The sequence below is a fragment of the Microchirus variegatus genome (genome assembly GCF_963457635.1).
Source record: "Microchirus variegatus genome assembly, chromosome: 20".
Lineage (NCBI taxonomy): Eukaryota > Metazoa > Chordata > Actinopteri > Pleuronectiformes > Soleidae > Microchirus > Microchirus variegatus.
This window is the reverse complement of record NC_139821.1, coordinates 6,682,279-6,704,468: the sequence shown is the minus strand read 5'-3', so window position 1 is coordinate 6,704,468 and position 22,190 is coordinate 6,682,279. Positions and strand designations below refer to the sequence as shown.

General features: G+C 39.8%; 2 protein-coding genes across 2 annotated transcripts in view; both read left to right on the top strand.

The window, feature by feature from the left end:
* Window positions 1-902, top strand: part of pcloa (piccolo presynaptic cytomatrix protein a) — a gene marked incomplete at both ends in the record, with an annotated part of 46,414 nt that extends 45,512 nt beyond the window's left edge. The window contains one exon of the mRNA XM_083907307.1: window positions 759-902. Within this exon, the coding sequence (XP_083763433.1) occupies window positions 759-902 (144 nt within the window). The remainder of the gene's footprint in view (window positions 1-758) is intronic.
* A 12,903-nt stretch (window positions 903-13,805) lies between these two features.
* The window catches only part of cacna2d1a (calcium channel, voltage-dependent, alpha 2/delta subunit 1a), an 88,828-nt gene continuing 80,443 nt past the window's right edge, over window positions 13,806-22,190 (top strand). Inside the window, exon 1 of the mRNA XM_083906964.1 lies at window positions 13,806-14,114. Within this exon, the coding sequence (XP_083763090.1) occupies window positions 14,035-14,114 (80 nt within the window). The 5' untranslated portion in view covers window positions 13,806-14,034. The remainder of the gene's footprint in view (window positions 14,115-22,190) is intronic.

Genomic DNA, 22,190 nt, shown 5'->3' with positions numbered 1-22,190 from the left:
AACTTTATTTGAATCGTATGGACCATATTGAATCATAGTATTAGCTTTAAAAACACTTAATGATTCACTTAAAAAAGTTAAATATTTAATTATCTATAGAAATCTGATAATATGTGTCATAGTCACGAAAAGATTCTGAGTGAACTTTACATTTTGATGTATGTTGATGTACGAAAAAAAATGTTTTACAAAGATGAAAGAAGGTGAGTTTATAGAAAACAGGAGAACAAGTTAAAAATGCTGACTCGACATTCCCAGCTACTAAAGAAAATGAGAAAACAGTGTTTGATAATGCTGAATCATCATTCCTAATTAAGAAAAAAATTGCCATACAACAGAATTGCTGACTCATGACTCCCAACTAAAAAAATAAGCTAGCAGGAAAACAATAGTTGAGAACGCTGAATCAGCATTCCAAACTAATAATTAAGGAAACTGAAAACAATAGTTGAAAATGCTGAATCAGCATTACTGATTAAGAAAAAAAGAAAGTGGAATACAACAGTTGGAATTGCTGATTCAGCCTCCCCAACAGAAAATTAAGCTAGCAGGAAAATGATAGTTGAAAACGCTGAATAAGCGTTCATAATTTAGATCAAAGAAAACAACAGCTCAGCATTCCCAACTAATAATGACAAAAACAGGAAAACAATAGTTGTAAATAAAAATAACCGTTCAACACAAGCTAGCATAATATGCTATAAAAACAAGTAAATCTTCACTAAAACTAAAACGTATTATTTCCCATGTCGACTCAGCTGTTCCTGGTTTCCAACGGTGGCAAGTTCATGAAGAAGACGCTGATCGGCGAAGCCTACGTTTGGCTGGACAAGGTGGACCTTCGTAAGCGAGTGGTGAGCTGGCACAAGCTGCTCGCCAGCACCGCCCAGATCCACTCGTAGACCAAGAAGAAGAAGAAGAAGAAGATGATGATGTCGAACATTTGTGATGAAGGCTGCTTAAAGAACACGACGGAGCAGGAAAAATGTGTCTTTACTCAATCTTTGTTTCAGGCCTTGAACAACTTTTGAAGGTGAAAACAAAAACACAAAAAAGAGAGTTTAGTGGTGATGACGATGGTGATGGTGATGACAGAGTTCATGAGTTCACAGGACATGAACACATGACGTTTACAAGCGAACAGACGTCAGAGCGCGAGACGAGAGGAGAGCGAGGCGTTCAGAGGTTACGTGCGGAAATCAACCAGGTATTAACACACTTTTTAATCCACAGACACACTTTCATACACACGCACACACACGCTTATTTACACCTTTCTGCACATCATCATCGCTCGTGCAGCAGATTATTTACTTTTCATAGAAGCAAAATTTTTATTTTTATTTTGAAGGGTTTTTCCCTCTCATCGCTTTATTATCACGACCTGCAGAGTTTTATTGATTTATGAAGAATGAAATATTTGAAGAAAAAAAAAAACGGACCTCGTATTTATTTATTTTTATATATATTATATTATCCTGGATTATTTTAAAAAAACAAAGCTGGCATAGTCTATTTTAACACACATACACACTGACTACCATTCCAGTGCAAGAGGGAAACGGAAAAGAAACAGAAAGCACGTTTTAACCAAAACTAATCGTCCCCGTCGCCTTGTTTTTTTGTTTTTAACGTAAATTCTATCAAATTATTGTGTGATAAATCATAGATATAAATATTATTATGGATAACATTGGACTTTTATGTATTGTGCGCATGACTCGTGACACAAAAAAACAACTATAACACATTATGTATATAGATATAGATATATATAGATATCTTTATCGACGACAATCCAGTCTTACTGATTGTGACAAAAGAGGTTTTATTTATTCGCGCCCCTAGATTGTGACACACTTGTATGATTTACGAGATCTAAGCACATCGACTCAGTGTTGCACGCGTTTTTGTCGTATTTTTGCACTTTTTTCCCGCCCTAGAATGTATGAGCGTTGTTGTCGTTGTCGTCGTCCTGCTAACAAAACAAACTAGTGCTGTTGGCTAAAATGAGTTTCTAAAGTAACGCTAAACTTTTAAAAAAAGAGGCACACATACGCAGTACACGGGTACGCTGGTTATTTGTAGCGCTGCTCTTTTAGCTTAATAAACAGACTGCTCCAGTTCGACTGTAGGCTCACTAACGGCGCTAAAAAGAGCTAATGCAGCTAACAACGCTAAAAGGAGCGTTTGCACAGCACTAAATCAAACACTTTTTCAAGGTAATGAATTAGCGATCGCACAGTAAAACGGCCCTCTTTGGTGTTTTTACGTCGCATTTTTTCCCCTCAAACTAAAAGAAAAATCTTTTACGTGATTTCTATGCAACGTTTACTCTTCGATATAAAGATGGAAAACTGCATCCGTGAAACACTGAGGACGTACGTACGACGTATATATTGACTTTCCTTTTGCACTGGTGTGTAAATTGTGACTGCTTTAATATGATTTTATTTATTTTATTTATGTATTTATTGATTGAATCGCCCGTGAGAGACTATTTCACGTTGTTTTATATATATATATATAAATACATATATATATATATATATATTTGTTTACAGTACATATCAGGTAAACATTTTTTTCTTTGGTTTCTATAACACCACAATGTAGTGCTTGTTTACAATGTTTATAGAGGGCCTGAAAACTCAGAGAACCACTTACACCAACGAAACTACCAAAATAAAACACTGTAATCATGGGATGTCGCACCTGGAATATAAGTAAGTTTGAGGTCAATATGTGTTATTTTATTTTATTTTTATTTTTATTTTTATATCCACGCCAAGTTCACGCATGTCACCTTTTTGACACTTAAGGAAAACACTTAACTTTAAGCATCACACACACACACACATACAGATGCCATCTCTCTATTTCAAACCTTGTAAATACATAACTTTTTATACCGGGGGGTTCGGGGAGCAATAGGTCTTTTAGCAGACGATTTAAAAAATAAAATAATAAAAAAAAGAGACGTGCGGTGATAGAAGTAACAGGACGTCGTATTTCTCTGGGTTGATGTACAGTGGATAGACTTGAGAAACGAGCGTACACGTCTGTCTGTAGAGACCCACTTTAACCCAACCCTTTACACCAACCACTAAAGGTTTACCAGAGTCTTAACGACACACACACACACACACACACACAGCTCTTATCTTAACAGCTCAAGTAGTTGCAGGAGAATTTAAATGTGCTCACACTGGATGTTGCATGTTTCGTTGGTGGTTCATACTATTTTTGTGTCCAGATATTACTAAAAGAAAAAAAAAAGAAAAAAAAACAACAGAGAGAAAGAGATAGAACAAAAATGTTATAGAGGGAAAGAAAAACATATTTAAATTATCCATGATGTATGCTGACTGTACAAAGATTATTGCTTGTAAAACCTGGTCTGGTTTTTCACTTGTAAGTAAACTGAGAAAAAAAAAAAAGAGGTAAAAAAAAAAAAAAAATCTAATGTCATGGTTTTCGTGATTGTATACAGGAGGTATTGATAAATTATGCAAATTGTGCTGTAAAAATGGCTGTTGCCCCATGTCTAAATATTAAATATCAGTACAAATGAAGCGTTGTTGTGTGTTACCATTATATTTATATATATGTATAGATACCTAAGGAGGAGGAGCCATGGAAGGACAAGCCCCTACATGGCTGATATGCACCGATCATGGCGGCACAGGAGCAGGACCTAAGCGCTAGATGTTTAGAGGCTACCACACCAGGTAGGAACCAAGGTGTAGACCATGTAAAGACGTCCCTGAGATAGTTCAGCACATCACAGCAGGGTGTGGAAGATGCTGGCTGGGAAGAAGCACATGAAGTGGCTGGAAAAGTGTACATGAACATCTGCACCGAGTTTGGACTGGAGGTTCAAGGAGGATCAAGATAGAGGACGCCTGCAAAGGCGGTGGAGAACGACCTCCTATGGGACTTCCAGATCCAGACAGACAACCGCTGATGGGTACTCACCAACCGGAGCTTGAGAAATACAGAGGGCTGCGAGAAGATCCGTCCTGCCCGAAAGCCCAGGTACTATCACTGATGATGCGTCCAAGAAACGTGAAGCAACGATGTGGCGATCCCAAGCGACGGCAACATCAAGAAGATAATAGGAACACGAGAAGCTTGAGAAAATACCAAGGGCTGAGAGAAGATGTGGGGGAGTAAAAAAACAACTGTGGTCCCACTCATGATCAGAAAACACTCAGACCTGTAACTCCCCCAAGACTCAGAGAGAGAGAGTGGCTACGACAGATTCCAGGAACATCATCTCTGGAGATCTCTGTGCAGAAAAGCTCAGTCCTAGGAATGACCAAGATACTGCACAGAACCCTCAAGCTCCCAGGAGACACAACACAAGACCGCCCAAGTGTTTTGTTTTTTTTGTAGATTAGTGTCATGTTTACTTTGGAAACTCCCAAGAGGCATTGCAGCTGATTTGCAGGCAGTCATACTGGTGCTGCTGTACCACCTTATAACCACAAGATGGTGCCATGTGCATCTTATTTGAAGCTACAATATTAGCAGGACAAGTAATTTAGGATGATATTGCACACCATTTGAAAGTAAAAATGCTTGTTTTGCTGTATAGTTCACACCAAAGTGATATAACCTGTAACAAAAACAGACATTAACATGTGGACAATTGTAATTAGAACACTAGACAAGCTTATATATAATGAAATGTTGAGTTTGCTGTAAGGCAACAGTGCCATAATCCCATAATCCAGTGCCATGGGTTGTAGTAGGCTTGGACTGCTTGGCCACATTACCTCTAATAGGCTGATATAGGTCTCTGGTATTGTTATCTTTTGAAAGTCTTCTCATAAACAGATGTGCCTTTCTATGATATTAACAAAACATCAAAATGAGTTTGAAAGCTGTTCCTCAGAGATGTTCCTCAGTGATGTTCCTCAGAGATGTTTTTCAGAGATGTTCCTCAGAGATGTTTTTCAGTGATGTTCCTCAGAGATTCTCACGATTGAACGTTGTCATTATTCAGAGTGATCCTCAAAAAAAAATCCTGGAGACCATTATTTGGAAAAGCGTCACATTGTTGGGTCAGGATCTCTTTACGCTGTCAGAAGTGGAGATTGCGATGCCTCCTTTCATCGGAGGGAATCAGTCGGGAGATGAATCGCGTGAGTTCAAAGACGAGCCGAGGAAATTTTGCAGATATTAGCAGCTGTGTGTGCGTGTGTGATGTCCTCATCCCCTCGGCACATCGTTGAGGTCAGTGAACCAGTGACACACACACAAATATCATATTTTGCAAATGTGTGAAGTTATAATAAGTTACTCATGAAGAGCAGAATGTGCTTGTGGATGGCAACAAATTAGCTGTCACTCTGAGACGGAGCTGGAGGCTTTAAAGAGTGGACATGTGGTGTTTATTTGCTGGTTTTGCCATGTGCTCATTGATGATAACCAACAGGCCTTTAAAAAATAATGATTAATGTTAACTTTGAAATGCATCATAGAGGGTTTTTTGATTGTCCATTTTCTGTTTTTGCTTTAGAGAAGAGAAATTTGATCCAAGAGTGACACCACTTTATTAGGTACGGCAAGCAGATGTCAAGATGACATGGTGATGTACAAATTGAGAATCAACTGTTTGTTGTTTTCAGGCTGAGCAATTCAGTAATTCCTCTACTGGGATTACAAGGGTTTACAAAGAACGGTGTGAAAACAAAGGAACTCATTTATTAAATTCTCATTCCCTCTTTTCAGTGTGTTCAAGGACAGGGACGCAGTGTTTTACTTCACCTAATAACTTCTCATGAGGTGCAGCACGGTGAGTATTAAAAGTGAATACCAGCACTTACATAATCTCACCAGCAGGGGGGAGTGAAAACCCAATTTTTACAGAGAGATAACTTTATTTTCAATAAAATATATCTTTGTCTCTGGTTCACATTTATGACACAGTGAGACTAAGTACACAGGACATGAGCTGTCCTACTTTGCCCTACTGCGCTTTTTTGTTTTTATTTTTAAATTTTTAACAGCTCTCTGGTGACATTTCACATTTAACATGATTCTCTGAATATTTCAGCGGAGAAAGATACAACATTAAAAATACAACAGTGTCTGTAAACAAACCTAAGTTCTCCTTTTCTCATCCACTCCAGGTCAAATCATGGGATATCGTCGTAATGTAATAATAACACTGAAACAGAATTTCTGAATCTGCACTTTTAAAATCTTAAAAACATATAGGTGTTGTTGCCTCCAGCTGTAATATTCAAAACTGACACTTGAGTGTATTCAGAAATTCAGATTCATGTCGTGCTCGGTTTAAACGGCTAAATTATTCATGAGAACGAAAGTATTTTCGAAACCCTGAGTGTAATTAAATATCTGCAGCTTATTTTTGTACCTTCTGTCTGTACAGTGAAGAAGATATTTTGTGTTTTTAAGGAAAATGGAGCATGATCATGGTGGTGGTTTTGTTCACACTGGTTCCTCATTTTTGGTGGAAACTCACACTTTGATGAAAGGATGCCAGATCCTGCTCTGTCTACATTGCACGCGCTTTGTCTCGATGCATCTCCTTTCATATTATTCCCCCGTTCTCTTTCATATTCACCCTCTCTCCCGTCCCTCTACGCTACATCTCCCTCTCCCTCTCTACTGACGGAGCCCTCAGATCCTTCACTTCTAAAGATGTTTGTTCCCTTTCTTTTTTTCAGGGGGGAGGGGGGGAGGGGGCTTCAAAGACGTGGCCTTCATCAGACGCGGAGGCCTCGGAAACGCTTGCTGTCGCCCCGCGTCTGTGATTCACTGTGAGGCTGATCAAAAACGAACCGACGAGGATCTGGTGAAGGTGTGCGAGCTGATGCCGCCGCCGCCGCCGGATGTATCAGCATGTAAAAGGTCAGGCTGGGGTCACACATCAATTGGACATCACGCACTCAACACTGTGTCAGCATTATCTGTGCTAGTTTATCTTTACCGTACTGTAGGAACAATGCGGATAACTTGCTTCATCTGAAAACGGGCACCTGTCAAGCAAAACTATCAGACCTGTCTGATCATTCTGAACGACTCGGTTTAGTACGTATATTTGTTACCGTTCCATTTTCCGTTCCCGTTCCCTTGCGTCTTGATGAAACACATTCAGTGTCGTTGTTGTTCGTTGTCGCCGCACCGATGCAACATCACGCTACGTATCTTGCTAATGCGGCCACTGGGCGGAACCAACACCTCGCTTACCAAGTGAAGGTACTGTTCTCGGTCGAAATGCGAGCCTGTACTATACTGTACCGTGATGGAAACACAGCTTTAGTCTTATTTAGTCTTATTTTAGTCTTGTTTCAAACGTCCTTATTAGTCTTTGCCATATTTATTTATAGTCATTCACTCATCTTAGTCTAGTTTTAGTCAAAACATTTTAGTCTTTTCCTAATAAAAAAATCTGAGATTTCACACATTTCAAATACTAATTATATGTCATACTACACTTTTTTTCATCTGTGATTCTGATGCGACCAAATATCGAGCCTCGTGTTGCAGCAACAGCAACAGCAACAGCCCCGTTACCGGAAATGAAGCCTGCTGCACATGAACTGGAGTTATCTGTTATCCGTCTCCTCATTTTGTTGACGATAATAAAGTGAGATTTCATCTTAGTTTGCATCTGATGAAGAACATTTTAGTCTCGTCTATTTCCGTCCACAATAATGCATGTCAATATCGTCTTAGTCAGGACACAAGACTTGTCATCTTCTCGTCTTAGTCATGAAAGAAAAAGGTCATTTGACTCATATATATCGTCTCATCTCGTCTGAAGAAATGCACACTGGGGTAGAAGAGGATTTGATCTCATCTAGGATTGGCACCAGCGACCCTCATGTGGAAGATAAAGTGGTAGAAGATGAATGTATGGATGGATGGATGCTCCAGTGTCAACGTGTTGGTTTCTTTGGTGAGCTATCAAGTCATAAAAACAATTTGAACCAACTATTTGACAACAAAACTCAGTGGCCCTCTGGGTTTTGATGTGATGCTCTGTTTGCTCTCTTATAGTCCAAAGTGGACATGTGGAAAAGGTCCAGATGTCGAGATGGATCTCAGATAGGGAAATGTTGTCACTAATCTTGATATGAAATCCAGGCGGGAACATAAATGTCTGGAGAATGCCAAGAGAAAATTAGCTTTTAGATTGAGATATTAAAAGTGTGGAGACATATCAGAGCCACCTGCTACATTATGTGAGAGTTTACTACACTCTTAGAAATCAGGGTTCCAAAAGGGTCCTTCTACAAGGGCTGAGGTTCTAACCTGGAACCATTTTTTTCTGAAAAACCCTTTCCAGAAGAAAGATTATTTCAAGGGTTCTTGACCATTAGGGTTTGATCCAAAGAACCCTTTCAAACCCCTTTCCTGAATAAATGGTTTTAAAAGGGTTCTTGGTGGAACCAAAAAGGGTTCCCCTATGAGGACAAGCCAAAGAACCTTATATAGTTCTACTTAGCACTTTTATTTCTAAGAGTGTATACTATTCATATGGTTGAAATAAAAGCCATATTTTGAGTTCTGGCAAAACTGAAAGTCTAGAGTTAGAGTATTTTCTAAGTAAGACTATAGCTTAGACCCTTCTTATCCAATCACCTCAAATGCCGTCCCTGAAACTGACTCTGTCAGTGATGCCGGTTTCCTCCTTAGGCCCTTCCTTTGCTCGGCCATAACCTCCTCTGCCAGAATAGCTTCCACTTATAGTAATGTGATCAGTCAGTGCACAGAGGGGACAGAGGCTGTCCCGTCCCGAGTGAGACGTCAGATCACTCGTATTCGCCAGCACCCGTCTTTCACGGAGTCGACAAGACCGTGCAACCATGGCTACCAGAACCAAAGAGCAGGATGTGTTGTGGGAAACGTGTGTGTGTGTGTGTGTGGGGTCCTGCAGGAAAAAGCAAAAAAGAGCCGAGCTGAGTCATGCTAGTGTATAATTCTTACATATTAGAGTTTTTAAAGAACAGTTTGACATTTTTATTTTTCACTTCCTTATGATTAGAACTTTGTGAAATGTGCACTCCCGTCACATCAATAATATAATCCACTTCTCACAGCTGGTTTGCTTTGCTTAACGAAACGACTGATAACAGGTGCCTAAAATACACCAGCCATCTTACTCAGTACAGAATACATTTAAACTTTATTTATTTATTTAATTGATACAAACGCTGAATTATAAAAACAAGGTTTTCAGGAATTTCCAGGAAGTAATGTTCTCAGATTTCACATGTTGGCATGCTACAGGGAAGCAGGTAGGCACATTTTGTTGGACAGAACCCGTAGCTTTTTTTTTTTCACCGGCTAAGCTAGCACTTAACTTCATATTTAAGTGGTTTATATCTTTATCCTCGTGTTTTTCGAGTTTGTTTTTGCCTAATGTGACTGTGGCTTGCATATTTATAATGGAGGTGAGAGCTGTTCCATACTCTGAGGAAGAATATTTCTCAAAACTTGTGTCTGTATTTTACCCTTAGCTTTTTACACCAGCTAAGCTAGCACTTACTCAGTCATCTTACTCACTACAGAATACAGTTAAACTTTATTTATTTAGTTCATACAAACACTGAGTTATAAAACAAGGTTTCTATTTACAGGAAGTAATGTTATCAGTGTTAAATTTCACATGTTGACATGCTACAGGGAAGCAGGTAGGCACAATTTGTTGGACAGAACTCTTAGCTTTTTTTCCACCGGCTAAGCTAGCACTTAGCTTCATATTTAAGTGTATTATATATTTGTCCTCGTGTTTTTAGAGTTTGTTCTTGCTTAATGTGACTGTGACTTTCATATTTATCATTGAGGTGAGAGCTGGTCCAGACGCCAAGGAAGAATATTTCTAAAAACTTGTGTCTGTACTTTACCCTTAGCTTTTTTCACCGACTAAGCTAGCACTTAGCTACATTTAAGTGTGTTATATCTTAATCCTCATGTTTTTAGAGTTTGTTCTTGCTTAATGTGACTGTGGCTTTCATATTTATCATGGAGGCGAGAGCTGTTTCAGACTCTGAGGAAGAATATTTTCTCAAAACTTGTGTCTGTACCTTACATGTAGCTTTTTTTTCACCAGCTTAGCTAGCACTTATTCTCATGTTTAAATGTATATCGCTGTCCTTGTGTTTTCACAGTTTGTTCTTGCCTAATGTGACGGCTGGAGAGTTTTTCCAGACTTAAGAGCAAGAATATTTATCAAAACTTGTGTCAGTAACTTTGAAATAAGCTTAGCTTTCTGTCACCGTAATCTCCCGTCATCTCCTAAAATGGTGTTTTCCACGTAGCACACCATGCTCTGCCTCCTCTCAATTAAAAAAGTTGGACAAAGTATGATATCTATGCTGGCTTATGTTAATATAAAACACATGTCCAGTTACGTTTGCCAGGAAGACTGTGTGAGTGTGTGTGGGGAGACGCCAATTAAAACATTACATTTTTATTTTTTTGCCAGCGAAATACTCTGGGAGAATGAATAAGTGATTACAGTATAATGTAAGATTAATGCGAGCTTTTTTGCATTCATGTAGTTCGTTGAATTTTTCATCTTAGTGAGCGCTCAGCAGTTTATAAAATTAATGACTTTGTTCTTGCGAGATATGTGAGGTATTTTAACGTTTCAGGGAGGCTTTGTCATTTTGTATCATGGACAACCTTTATATTTTCTACTAATATCAACAATAAGGGCATAGTGCCATGTTTATTTGACTAGAAATGACCACAGAGGCATTTTTTATTTATATATTACACGTTGTGCTGGGCACGTTAACGCGCTAACCCTAACCCTTGAAAGTTATATCAAAAGTGTGAAAGTATGTGTTTGTGAATGGTTAATTGATTTTTATTATCAGCATCTTACTGCTTTTTGTTTATTCCTTGCTCTGTTTGAGTATAATATATAATTATCTCCCCTGTTTTGCCCTCTCTGCACTGCTCGCAGCATGAAGCCGCACACTTGAGATGTGTGTGCACTCACTGGTGAGGAAAACAAGCCTTGTGGCTCCATTCGCGAGGAGTTGGCGTGGAGACAGCGAAAGCCGTTGCTAGGCGACAGCAGATGGGCAATTCCATGTGCAGGTGGGTGGGGTCGGGGAGCTGGTTACAGAGGCTACACCTGCTGCCTGCCAGGCACACAAACACACACACACACATTCCTAATTCACTCGGAAACAACCTTTATATCAGCCTGCTCTGTCGCTCCCTGTTACACACAGACTTGAACTCTTTTGCTGCTCTTGCTCTGAAAACATGACCTGGAGTCAGCTGAACTTCAGTGATTTAACGGAGAAAACAAAAGTGCAGTGAACTGCAGAACACAGATCAGATCTAAAATGCCAGTAAAAACATTTGTTTTTTACGCTTGAAGCCAGTTTTTGTTATTTATTTCAGCCTCGCAGGTTTTTTTTTATTTTCAAAAAGCTTAATTTAAGCCAAAAAATGATTACAACTTACAGACAGAGCTGAGTCACAAGAGACATAATTCACATTACGCACTGCCAACTGATTTACTATTGTGAAGAAAAGGCTGATCGTCGCAGCTTTACAGTTTTAAGAATGACACAAAACTATACACAGAGTCACTTTTTTTGTCTCTGATTGTTTATGGAAATCGGATGCTTAGTTTATTTGAAAAAAAAAAGTGCATTTGCTCACATGATTCACATTAAGGATTAATGTTGGATTAATGTGGCAACACGTGGTGCCTGTAGCTTTCTAAAACACACCCAGATTTATCGACTAATAGTCGGGTTCTTCCACATTATCTTTACTAGCCGACGCTGCCTCTTCACTCTTGCTGTGTAAATACACTTAAAAAAAGAAAAGAAAAAGCTCCTGATGAGCAGCTTTTCTGTGGGCTGTGAAACCTGAGTTAGAGGACGAGGGACGGACTATTTGCACAATAAATCTCTTTGTGTGACACACCTGCTACGACTCTGTCTGCACATGTTATACTGTATATATATATATTTATATACAGACTAATGTGCTAATGAGTACAAATATGTGAGGACCTCTGAGGAAATTAGACAGAGATTAGTTTTGCATCTCACATGGGACTTTGGAGAGAAACTCATTAGAAAGGACACTTTATTATGGTATTTACTTTGCTGATGATTGTCTCCCCCCTCCACCCCACCCCACCTCCGCAAAAGCAAAATGTCACTTTTTATTTTATTTTTTAATCCCAGGCCTCGTGGCAAAAGAATGTATTATCGCAAGTACACGCGCTGCAGATTTAATGAGCGGGGTTTGCAGCGATATAAAAGAAGGGAACCTTTAATAAGAGAGAGAGTTTTTCTTTGTGGTGATTCACAGAATCTGACAGAGACAGCAGTCACTCGGGGGGGCGTCTGGAAAAAGAAAATATCGTGTCCTTATGTGATCTCAGATGTTCCACCTGGTTTGTGGACAACCCTAAACTCCAACATCTTCAGGTCTTCAAACTTAGGTTGAACTATTCCAATCATCACATGCCAAAATCCTAAAAGCTTTCTTTCCCAAACATGGAAGATTATTCTCTGAAGATCGAGATTATTCTCTTGATCGTCAGCTGAGGAGAGTCCTGCTGACCATTAATCACAATGGAAACTCCCTGGTGTTTAAAGGTACTGGTGTTTAGAGGTACTCCAGGTACTGAGGAAGTGTGTGTGAGTGTGTGTCAAGTGTCCAGTGCTTGATGAAGGCGTGAGAACCATGTGTGATTGCTGCAGTTACAGAGGATGCCTGGAAACGTGTGAGCCAGGAAGACAAGAACACCACAGAGCACACTGTAAAAAAACACACCACACAATAACACACACTTAAAACATGTAATTGTTATGCTTTTTCCTCATGTATTGAATTCATTACATATCAGCACATGTGTACTCAAAAAACAGCCTGGTTAAAAATTACCCTTTTTTTTTTTACATATTTGCTTTTTGTAGAATTATGTATCCACTTGTTCACACTTTGAATTCTACGGAATTAGGGCCACAAAAAAACAAACATGCATGAATTCTGAGATTAAAGTCGGAATTCTGACTTTTAAATTTACGAATTCTGTTTTTTTCCCCTCAAAATTCTGACATTAATCTCAGACTAATCTCTGATTTTTATGTCAGACTTTAATCTCAGAATTCTGACTTTTTCTTACAGAATGATCTCAGAATCTTGACTTTAATCTCAGACCTTAATCTCTGACTTAATCTCAGAATTCAGACTTTTCTCCTCAGAATTTTGAATATAATCTCAGAGTTCTGACTTTAATCTCAGAATCTTGACTTTGATCTCAGAATTCAGAATTTTTTCTCAGAATTTTGAATTTAATCTCAGAATTCTGACTCTAATCTCAGACTTTAATCTCTGATGTTAATCTCAGAATTTAGGCTTTAATCTCAGATTCTACATTAATCTCCAAATTCTGACCTTTCTTTCAGAATAATCTCAGAATCTTGACTTTAATGTCAGACCTTAATCTCTCAGTTTATTCTCAGAATTCAGACTTTAATCTCAGATTCTACTTAAATATCAAAATTCGGACTTTATTCTCAGAATTCATGCTATTTTATTTCATTTTACATGTGGCCCAAATATTCTTCTGTAGAATTCCCTTTGTTTTATAAAAATGTTTTTGCCTTACTCTCCCGTCATTTTTTGCAGTGTACGGAATGGCACCGCTCCTCCGCCGGCCAGGCTGAACATCTAACTGCGCCCACCCCCTTTTTTTCCTGCTTTTATATTTTTGACACACACGCGATAGATCTGCCTAAAAAGCCCTATCACACTTCAACACACACACACTGAGCAGTCACACACACACATGCACAGCTGAACCTAAAAAAGCACACTCCTCAACTCCACACACACACGCACGCACGCACCAGATGAGATTTGATTCCAAACGCGCACCGATGTCGGTGTGAGGCGTTTGGATGAGAAGTGCGCACGGACGACGCGGTGGAATTGTGGATTTGTCTTTATGATTTTTTGGGAATTTTTCGTCTCTTCTGCGCGTGGATTTTAGTCGAAAGTGAAAGAATGGATCACTCCGTGTGTCTACTTTTGCTCCTGGCAACAGTGTCGTCCGTGTCCACGGGGCAATTCCCATCAGCGCAGACGTGAGTAGAGCTTCAAAAAACAGCCTGTTGGCTGTGGAAACTCTGTGGCACAAATAACAGTACGCTGAATATACTGAGAGTCAAATTCACTTCATTTCTTCTGTCTTTGTACTTGGTTCATGATCTTGGAGACATGATCCAGCAGAAGCGTTTTGTTTCCAATCCTTGCCAAGTGATGATGTTTGCATTTTCGTTTGCTTATGGGCACAACTTCTCTCCTTGTAATGTAAGATATTTAAAGCCACTGACCATGTGTTGCCAGGCTTGCAGCAGCAGAGTGACATGTGGCTTTCTGTCACATGAATCATCTCTGGAGGAATCTTGAGGTCTCAATGTTTTAAAACATTTGAAAACACCTCAGTTTTCCTCATTCGTGTTGAATGCAGTTGATGAAGCTCCAGTTTAACGCAGGGGTAATAATTAGTTTCTTTTGATGCTGCAGACCTTGTGAGAAACACTTGAACTCACTTTAAAAACTTTTTTTTTAAAACGTGGGAGACACAACAAAGATAGTAGCTGATTTTTAAAAATGATTTTAATCCTGAGAAAGCACAGATTCGACGATCCAGGACGACACGCTTGGCGTTTCATCAAACGATTTCTGGGAGTAGATTCCAGCGATTTGGGATCTCGCGTGATTTAACGTGATTTCAGAATTGCGGGAAGCGTCAGTTAACAGCCGTTGCGTTTGCGATGTTTTGTGCTGAGACAGCGGAATCGACTTCAAGTCGTAAATAAATATCAATCATGTTTTACGATTTAAAACCGGGTAAATGCGTCCAATGACGTTAAAATTGCGTCTTTTAACCCCTCCCACTACGGAGCTAATCTGTTCAAATCAGCCTAAAATTGGAAGACAGCCACGATTGTCGGGAAAAGACCAGATCGGGACCTGTTGTCCTCTAGTGTGTGGTGGGATTAAGCAGATGGTTTCACAGTAGCCGCAGAGTTCATACACCTTATCTGAGGTTAAATTCAAGTACTTTTCAAGAACTTTCAGGTCCTGGTCCACACGTAGGTGGCAACCAGTCATCCATCTCCCAAAAACTAAAGCCTCATTGTCCAAACAGTAGAAGAACAGGTTCTTGTTCGTATACATTTGATCTGTTCCTCAACATTACACTATAATCTGAAGTTAATAAGAACACATCCTGTAAGTAAACAAACACGCTCGAAACATTTCCACGTTGCTTTCTATGCTAGGTCGCTCCCCCCCATGATAACATAAGGAGAATAATAATAACAGAAGGACAGGAAGACATACTGTGTACAGTATATGTCCGCTGTCTGGAAGTAAGCTTTCAGAGCAGCTACCATTTGACAGCTTAATTTAATTTCTCCATCTACTAAGCGCACTACTCAGTCAGACTGATCATTCTTGTGTTTCAAAGTCAAGCACAAGCTAAAAAACACAACGAAATTAAGCTTCAAACGTCCTCATGGATTTCCACCCTCTGTCTTGGTACCTGTGTTGTCACAATATTGTTATAATGACTGAATTCCCAAAAAGCAGGAGAGTAGTTTGGAGTTTTTTCTCTTGTTATTCATTCACAACATGCAGTCATTTAAGCGTAATGATGTAGTGAAGATACCAACAGCTGAGAGAGAGGGGGTTTCTTCTTAAATCTGACACCCACAGCGTCTATATTTGTAACATAAATAGACGTACAGTACGTCCACATTAACGCACTGACCGAAAATGTGTGCGAGGCGGGCCAGTTTCTGTGCCATGCTGCACCTCGCGTTTATCAACAGGTCCGTTGATGATGTTATAGATGGTTCGAACAGAGGCGGGGACTACGTTGTGTTTTTTTTGTTGTTGTTTTTTTTTGGGGGGGGGGGTTATGAATGCAGCTCAATCCCCAGCAGACGCGGTGATGGCACTCAGACTAATGGCCGAGTACAATGATGTCAGACTAGCAGAGTGGGCCTGCTCACTCCCTATATTTCATGGGCACTAAGTGGATTGATCTGTGGCTTGAGTACAATGATATTCACACAGGCCGGTGGGCGAGATACAGACTTACATTCACCCAACGGTGGGACTGAACTGGCGGGGGGGGCGATAGATAAAACAACCAGGGCTGCGACTAATTCATAATCGATGACTCGATCAACAGATATTGATTATTTATCACAATGTAAACAAAATTCTTTTAATTCAGCTTCGTAAATAGTGAAAATTTGCTTGTTTTCTTCTTCCTCTATGATGGTAAACTGAATATTTTTGGTCTGTTGGCAAAATTAGACGTTTTGGGACAGAAAATCTGGAAAGCTATTGCCTTTTTTCCCCCTTTTGTTGTCTTATTTACATAGAATATGTTGAATTTTGCCTCTGCCATAGGTGCAAAACAAGATAGCATCAAAATATTAGCTACTTGACTCTCATAATGGTGATATTTATGCAGTGCATTTTTTTAATTTGACCTGATGGAATTGATCTTTAGTTGGAGATGTGCTGGAGTTCTTTGTTTGAATATGGAAAACCTACGTTTGAGACAAAAGAAGACGATGCTTATCGAACCAACGTGTCATTCCTTCTTTGTCATCATTCAGTTGTTGTTGTTGTGTACACATTGTCGGCAGTCTTTAACTCACGGCTTGTCTCACTTTTGAGGTGAAGGAGACATTTAGTGACGAGGATTGTGTTGATTTCCTGAGTGAAGCTGTGTTTTCTTAAGACGCAGAAGGTTTCCTGACTCTAATTACACTCTAGAAAGTTAGATTTAGACTTGTTTTTCTTGTTTTAAATTTATTCTTTCTTGTTAATCAGTTTAAACTAACGGCATTCGCCGTCCCCTTCTCTTTCCATCTTGTTAGTTCACCGGTCTATCGCCCTCCCGTTCGCCTTCCTTCATCCCTCTCTTCTATTCCTTGTTGCCTGAAGGCAGATGATTAACATCATCGAATCTGAAGTCTGATGTCACAGACTGTGCCCTTGAGATTCCGGCGCCAGTGAACACACTGAGGAGATCAAGGGAGATGATTAAGAAAAAAGGAGAAACGATAGAGATGGAGAGACGTTGCCAGACTTGGCCTTGTTGATCCTGTTTGTCTACTTTGCTTTGCTTTACTTTACTTTACTACAAATATTTATGCATTGTGCTGAATGTCAGCCGTCCGACTCCCAAGATTTGATCATGTGCTTCCCCACGCCTTTCGCCTTTAGTCACCAACAGACATATTTTGTCTCTATCCTTTTTTTTCCCACAGTTCCTGTCGCCCTCTGCTCTGTCTCTCCCACTCTCATTTGATGTGTGTGTGTGTGTGTTTTTTAAGGCTAAATAGATTTCATGCTCAACCAGCTCAAGAGCCGCGCTTCTTGTGTTTGCGCCGATCATTGGGCGATAACGTGAGGAGGCACTTCATCTGAAACAGTGCAGTGAGTAAACTGCAAAGGCTGCGATTTTGGTTCTGTTAAAACAGAAACTATTTCCTATTTGGATCCTTGGTAATGTTCCACCAAGATTTAAATCAATTAAGCAGAAAATATATGCTTGTCTTTTTACTTTTTCTTTATATAAAATGTGTAGAATAATCCTTATTCTAAACTCTTCCTCTGTCTGTCTTATTTTTGAGAAACATTGATTATTTTTCACCTGTCGATAGCAGTCGGACATTGGGAAGATTGAAAGTGTGTCTGCTGTGAGCAGGGCCAAATAATAATCACGAGATGAGACATAAATGACATTTACTTGACAAATTGAAGAATAAGTGAAGGATATATGCCAAAGCATCTCATTTTTCTATTCCTCTGTTTGAGACATTTTTGAGAGGGATCGTGAGCCTTTTTAGCTGCAGTTTGCCATGTTGGAGTAAATCTACTGGAAACCTGTTTGTTGAAGTGTAACAACAGTTTTTATGTGCTGATGTGTCCTGGCCTAGTCTCTTATCTGAAGTTTTCTGAACGTTTAGTAAGTCCTTCCTACATTAGGATTATAATGTTCAGATTTAGTTGAATCTGCATTAAAAGCGTTCTTGACTCATTTTTTTGATGATTTCTGCAATTAGAGGCAGCAATTCCAGTGGTGATGTTGAAATGTATTGCGTTACACAAAGTGCTACATGTGTTGTTCAGCCTCTGCTCATTGATTTTAATGGGGGGGTTCACACAAGTAACAACAACATGGTTCAGCGGCAACACAGACTGCTGCACCCTCTCTCTAAAATCACCACAGAGTGGAATCAACACGACTTTAACACAACAGTTTTAAACAGACACAAACAGAATATTATTGCATGACTTTTGCAGTGGATTGCGTTAGCTGCAGGTGCGTCACAACAGAGTCGATGAATCAGGTAATTGCCTGGGGGGCCCCCGAGCTGTAAGTGGGGGTCCCTTTTAAAAAACGGCTCATTACATCAGTTTACAGCAACTGCAACTTTACCAGCACACAATTCAATGTTATGATCAACTGGAGCAGGGTTTTTCAATCCTTTGTCCCTGGGACCAACTATCCGCCATGTTTTAGAAGTTTCCTTGCTACAAAACACCTTTTAATTTATTTTAAATTCTATTTAGTAATTAACAGTCCGTTATTTGTTTTTTTTTTAAATTTTATTTTGAAAATCTAATTTACAGTCTGTTATCCCTTTTTTGTTCGTTTCATTTTGAAAACCTAATTATAAGACCTTTTTTTTTTTTTTATTTTGAAAGTCGAATTAACAGTCCGTTATCTGTTTTATTTTTCAATTTATTTTGAAAATCGAATTTGCAGTCTGTTACCCGTTTTTTTTTTTTTTAATTTTTAATTTTATTTTGAAAAAGAAAAGAACGAATGATACCCGGATTGTGTACGGCTGTGCCAACAATTACACATACAAGCAAGAAATAATCCAGAAATAAACATGAGCTGACATCATCAAAGTTAAACAAAGTCCCATGGTTAAATTTGTAGATTATGTTGTGGTGTAGTTAAGGTTAGAGTTAACAGATCTAGATCATCTGCTGGTGTTTTTGCTTTAAAATGTAAAAATAGCCGTTTATGTTTATGTGACATAATATTTACCTCGTGCAGCAGCTGGGACTTCCGTCTCCACTGGTCGGGCTGATTGCATCACAGCGGTGACGAGACTCTCCGCTGCCTGCCGCACAACATCCTCCGTAAAACCACAAATGGATGATTTTACACTCGTGTTTTTGCACGGATTAAACAAACAAAGATTGTAGAGCAGATGTTGTTGACTCTGCTTTCCCCACCGCTGCCTCCAGTTTCATAAAGTGTTTACCAAACAGATGTGACAGTGGAATCAATCTTATCTTATCTTAACGCTGATAAATGATTAGGTTTGTACGTCATATTCTCTAAATCCATCGTTGTGGATTTTCTTTTGTTCTATTTCGCAGTAATTGAGTTTTCTTGCCCGAGTGTGTGATGTATCCGTCTGTGTTGGTGTCAGGTCACACTGACAGTGGCCTGTGATGAATATGGCTCTGTTGCCTTCTTATGTCACGCATACTTGCCAAGATAAGATCTCTCTCATTTACACAGATAAGTGTAATAATCCCATCTTTAATCCCCCACCAAGCTGTGATCGCCCAAACACTCAGAAGTTGGCTCACATCGCAGGAAACTTTTAATGCTTTTTACATCCGCATTTGACAAAATGTGCCAAATCAAGCCTTCGTTGTTATTTTTGTGAGGAAGAAAAGCTGCAGGGTTAGTCAAACTGTGGACCCTTGTGTCTCGCTTTGGAAAAGACCGAGGGATTAACCGAAACGGCTCCTGGCACGAATTTGTGCGAGGAACCTGTTGTTATCCTTCAGATTATTATTATATCCGTGGATTTCAGGTCATTTTTGAGAGGGTTAACGTGCATAAAAACTCTTGAAACTTGGGGTGAAAATGTGATATTGGCATAGTTCCCGGACGCATGCGTTGCTCAAGTGCTCTATAGCGCCCCCTACGTTAAAGACAGAAAGCAAAATTGAGTTTCACCGAATTTCCCGAAACTTGGTAGAAAGATGTCATAGACCAAGATGAACAAAAAAGTCGACTGTAACCATGACCTCAACTCGACACAAAGTCGGCCATTTTGAATTTTGCCGATTTGCACCCTACGTAAATGAGCTAACTCGTGTTTTCTTTGCTATTTGTTCATAAAAACGAGGCCAAGTGAACTTTGAACTGTGATTCAATTCCGATTTTGTGTACTTTTTGCAGGTGTGTTTATATAGTTGGTGAAAATGACATGCATTTTTCATCAGATTGCAGAGGTTGTGCTGAATTGAAGGATATAAGACTCTCTATATGAATATTCCAATTCTTATTCCAATGTTCAGTCCAATATCTTTGTCCTTTTGTTTGTGTTTAACAATCCAGTCAGTGACAACAACTATCTCTATCATTTGGAGTATGACGGTGTACACGGGGGGGATTTCGAAGAGGACTAATCGCACACGTAACGAGCAGATGGAAATGCTCAGCCGTGGGCTGCGTGTCTTGGGTTTCCTTGGCGAGAGATTTGCACCCCGTATCCTTAGGGGAGTTGGTGCTAGCAGGTATATTTCAGGAGGCATGTTGTCGCCTACAGTCAAGGAGCTGACGGAGCTAAATCTGTCACAAGCGCACACGCAGAAATAATATTGTGTTAAATATTGACTGAAATCTGACTTTTTGAACAGAAATTCGCTTAGAACTTCAGCTCAGTTGTCGCTAAGGCGAAAGTTGGACTTTGGAAGGTCATTAAAACCTCCTTTATGGATCGTAAACATGTACATTTTCCTTTGGAAGCCGTTTGAGTCGAAGCCCTGGTGGATTCAACGTGGCCTAAAATGACCTTGTGGTTGGCGCTCAATCCACGACCGCATCTCGACTTAACTGCACTGAAAGGTGTGACTTTCCCCACACCTTTCCCTCCTTTCCCCCGCTCTTTTCTTCCTTCTCTCAATCCACTTTCCCCTTCATGTCAACTCTGTCTATATTTAGTCGAGCCTTTGGGGAAGGGGCGTCGAGTGTCCTGAGTCAGATGTAGGAAAAGATACAGGGACATGGAGAGGGTGCACAGGGTTCATAAATCTCCCCCCTCTCTCTGCTTCTCCTCTGAAAGTCTCTGGACTCTTTTGCTTATAATGCGTGGCCTCTCAGTGTTACTTTAGTGTCTCGTTAAATGTTCAACAACAAAAAAAAGACATTTTACCACTGAGGGGGAAAAAGTCAGAGAGTAAAGTAGCAACCCTGGGTCTTTGGTTATTCCTCCTCGCAACCCTTTGCCACATGGAAATTCCCAAGAATTTTCCATTCCTGCGTTTCCTGGGCAACCTTGGGAATTGCTAACAGCTGTTTGAACGAGAGTCGTCGTCGTCTCTGGTGCAGGAAGCACATCTGTGCACCACAATATGGTGTCTATAGTACAGTAAATGTTTAAGACTGTGTGTCACATGTCAGTCGTGTAAAAGGACACAGATAAAGAAGTGAAGAGAGATTTAAGGATGATGATGATGACCATTACAGGACCATGTCAGGAAAAAGATTACAGCGACTTTTACCTGTCCAGTAAAATGACCCCAGGTCATACTCATCCTGTGCGAATAAATAAGGGTTAAATATGTGCTTTAATATTCCGTCATCTCCTGTTTACAAGTAGATTTTTAAGCATGGATTGAGGCACTCCGTGTCTAGGAAGTCAGGGGGGGAAGTTGTTTGTGGGTAGCCGATGCTGGGTCATGGACCACCGGTGTAGTGAGGCCATAGTATACCCCCACGGCACAGAGCTGGTTGTAGTGGCAGCTCCATGACTAGGCCCAATAAAGAGCTCCTGGGACAGATTAAGCGATTAACCCCTCACCGATTGTGGTAGGTTTACTAAGATTTCTTATCCTGAACGAGTTTGCCCTTTAATATCACAGATGTCCTGTGTAAAACTAATCTTGTCCAAATCAGGAGAAAGACTGCACGAAGAGACCAAAAATGGCAAAAAATTGATCCATCCATCCATCTTCTATCACTTTAGGTGGGGTCACACCCTGGACAGATCGCCACTCCATCACAGGGCCACATATAGAGACAAACAACCATTCACTCTCACACCTACGGTCAATTTAGAGTGTCCAATTTACCTAATCCCCATATTGCA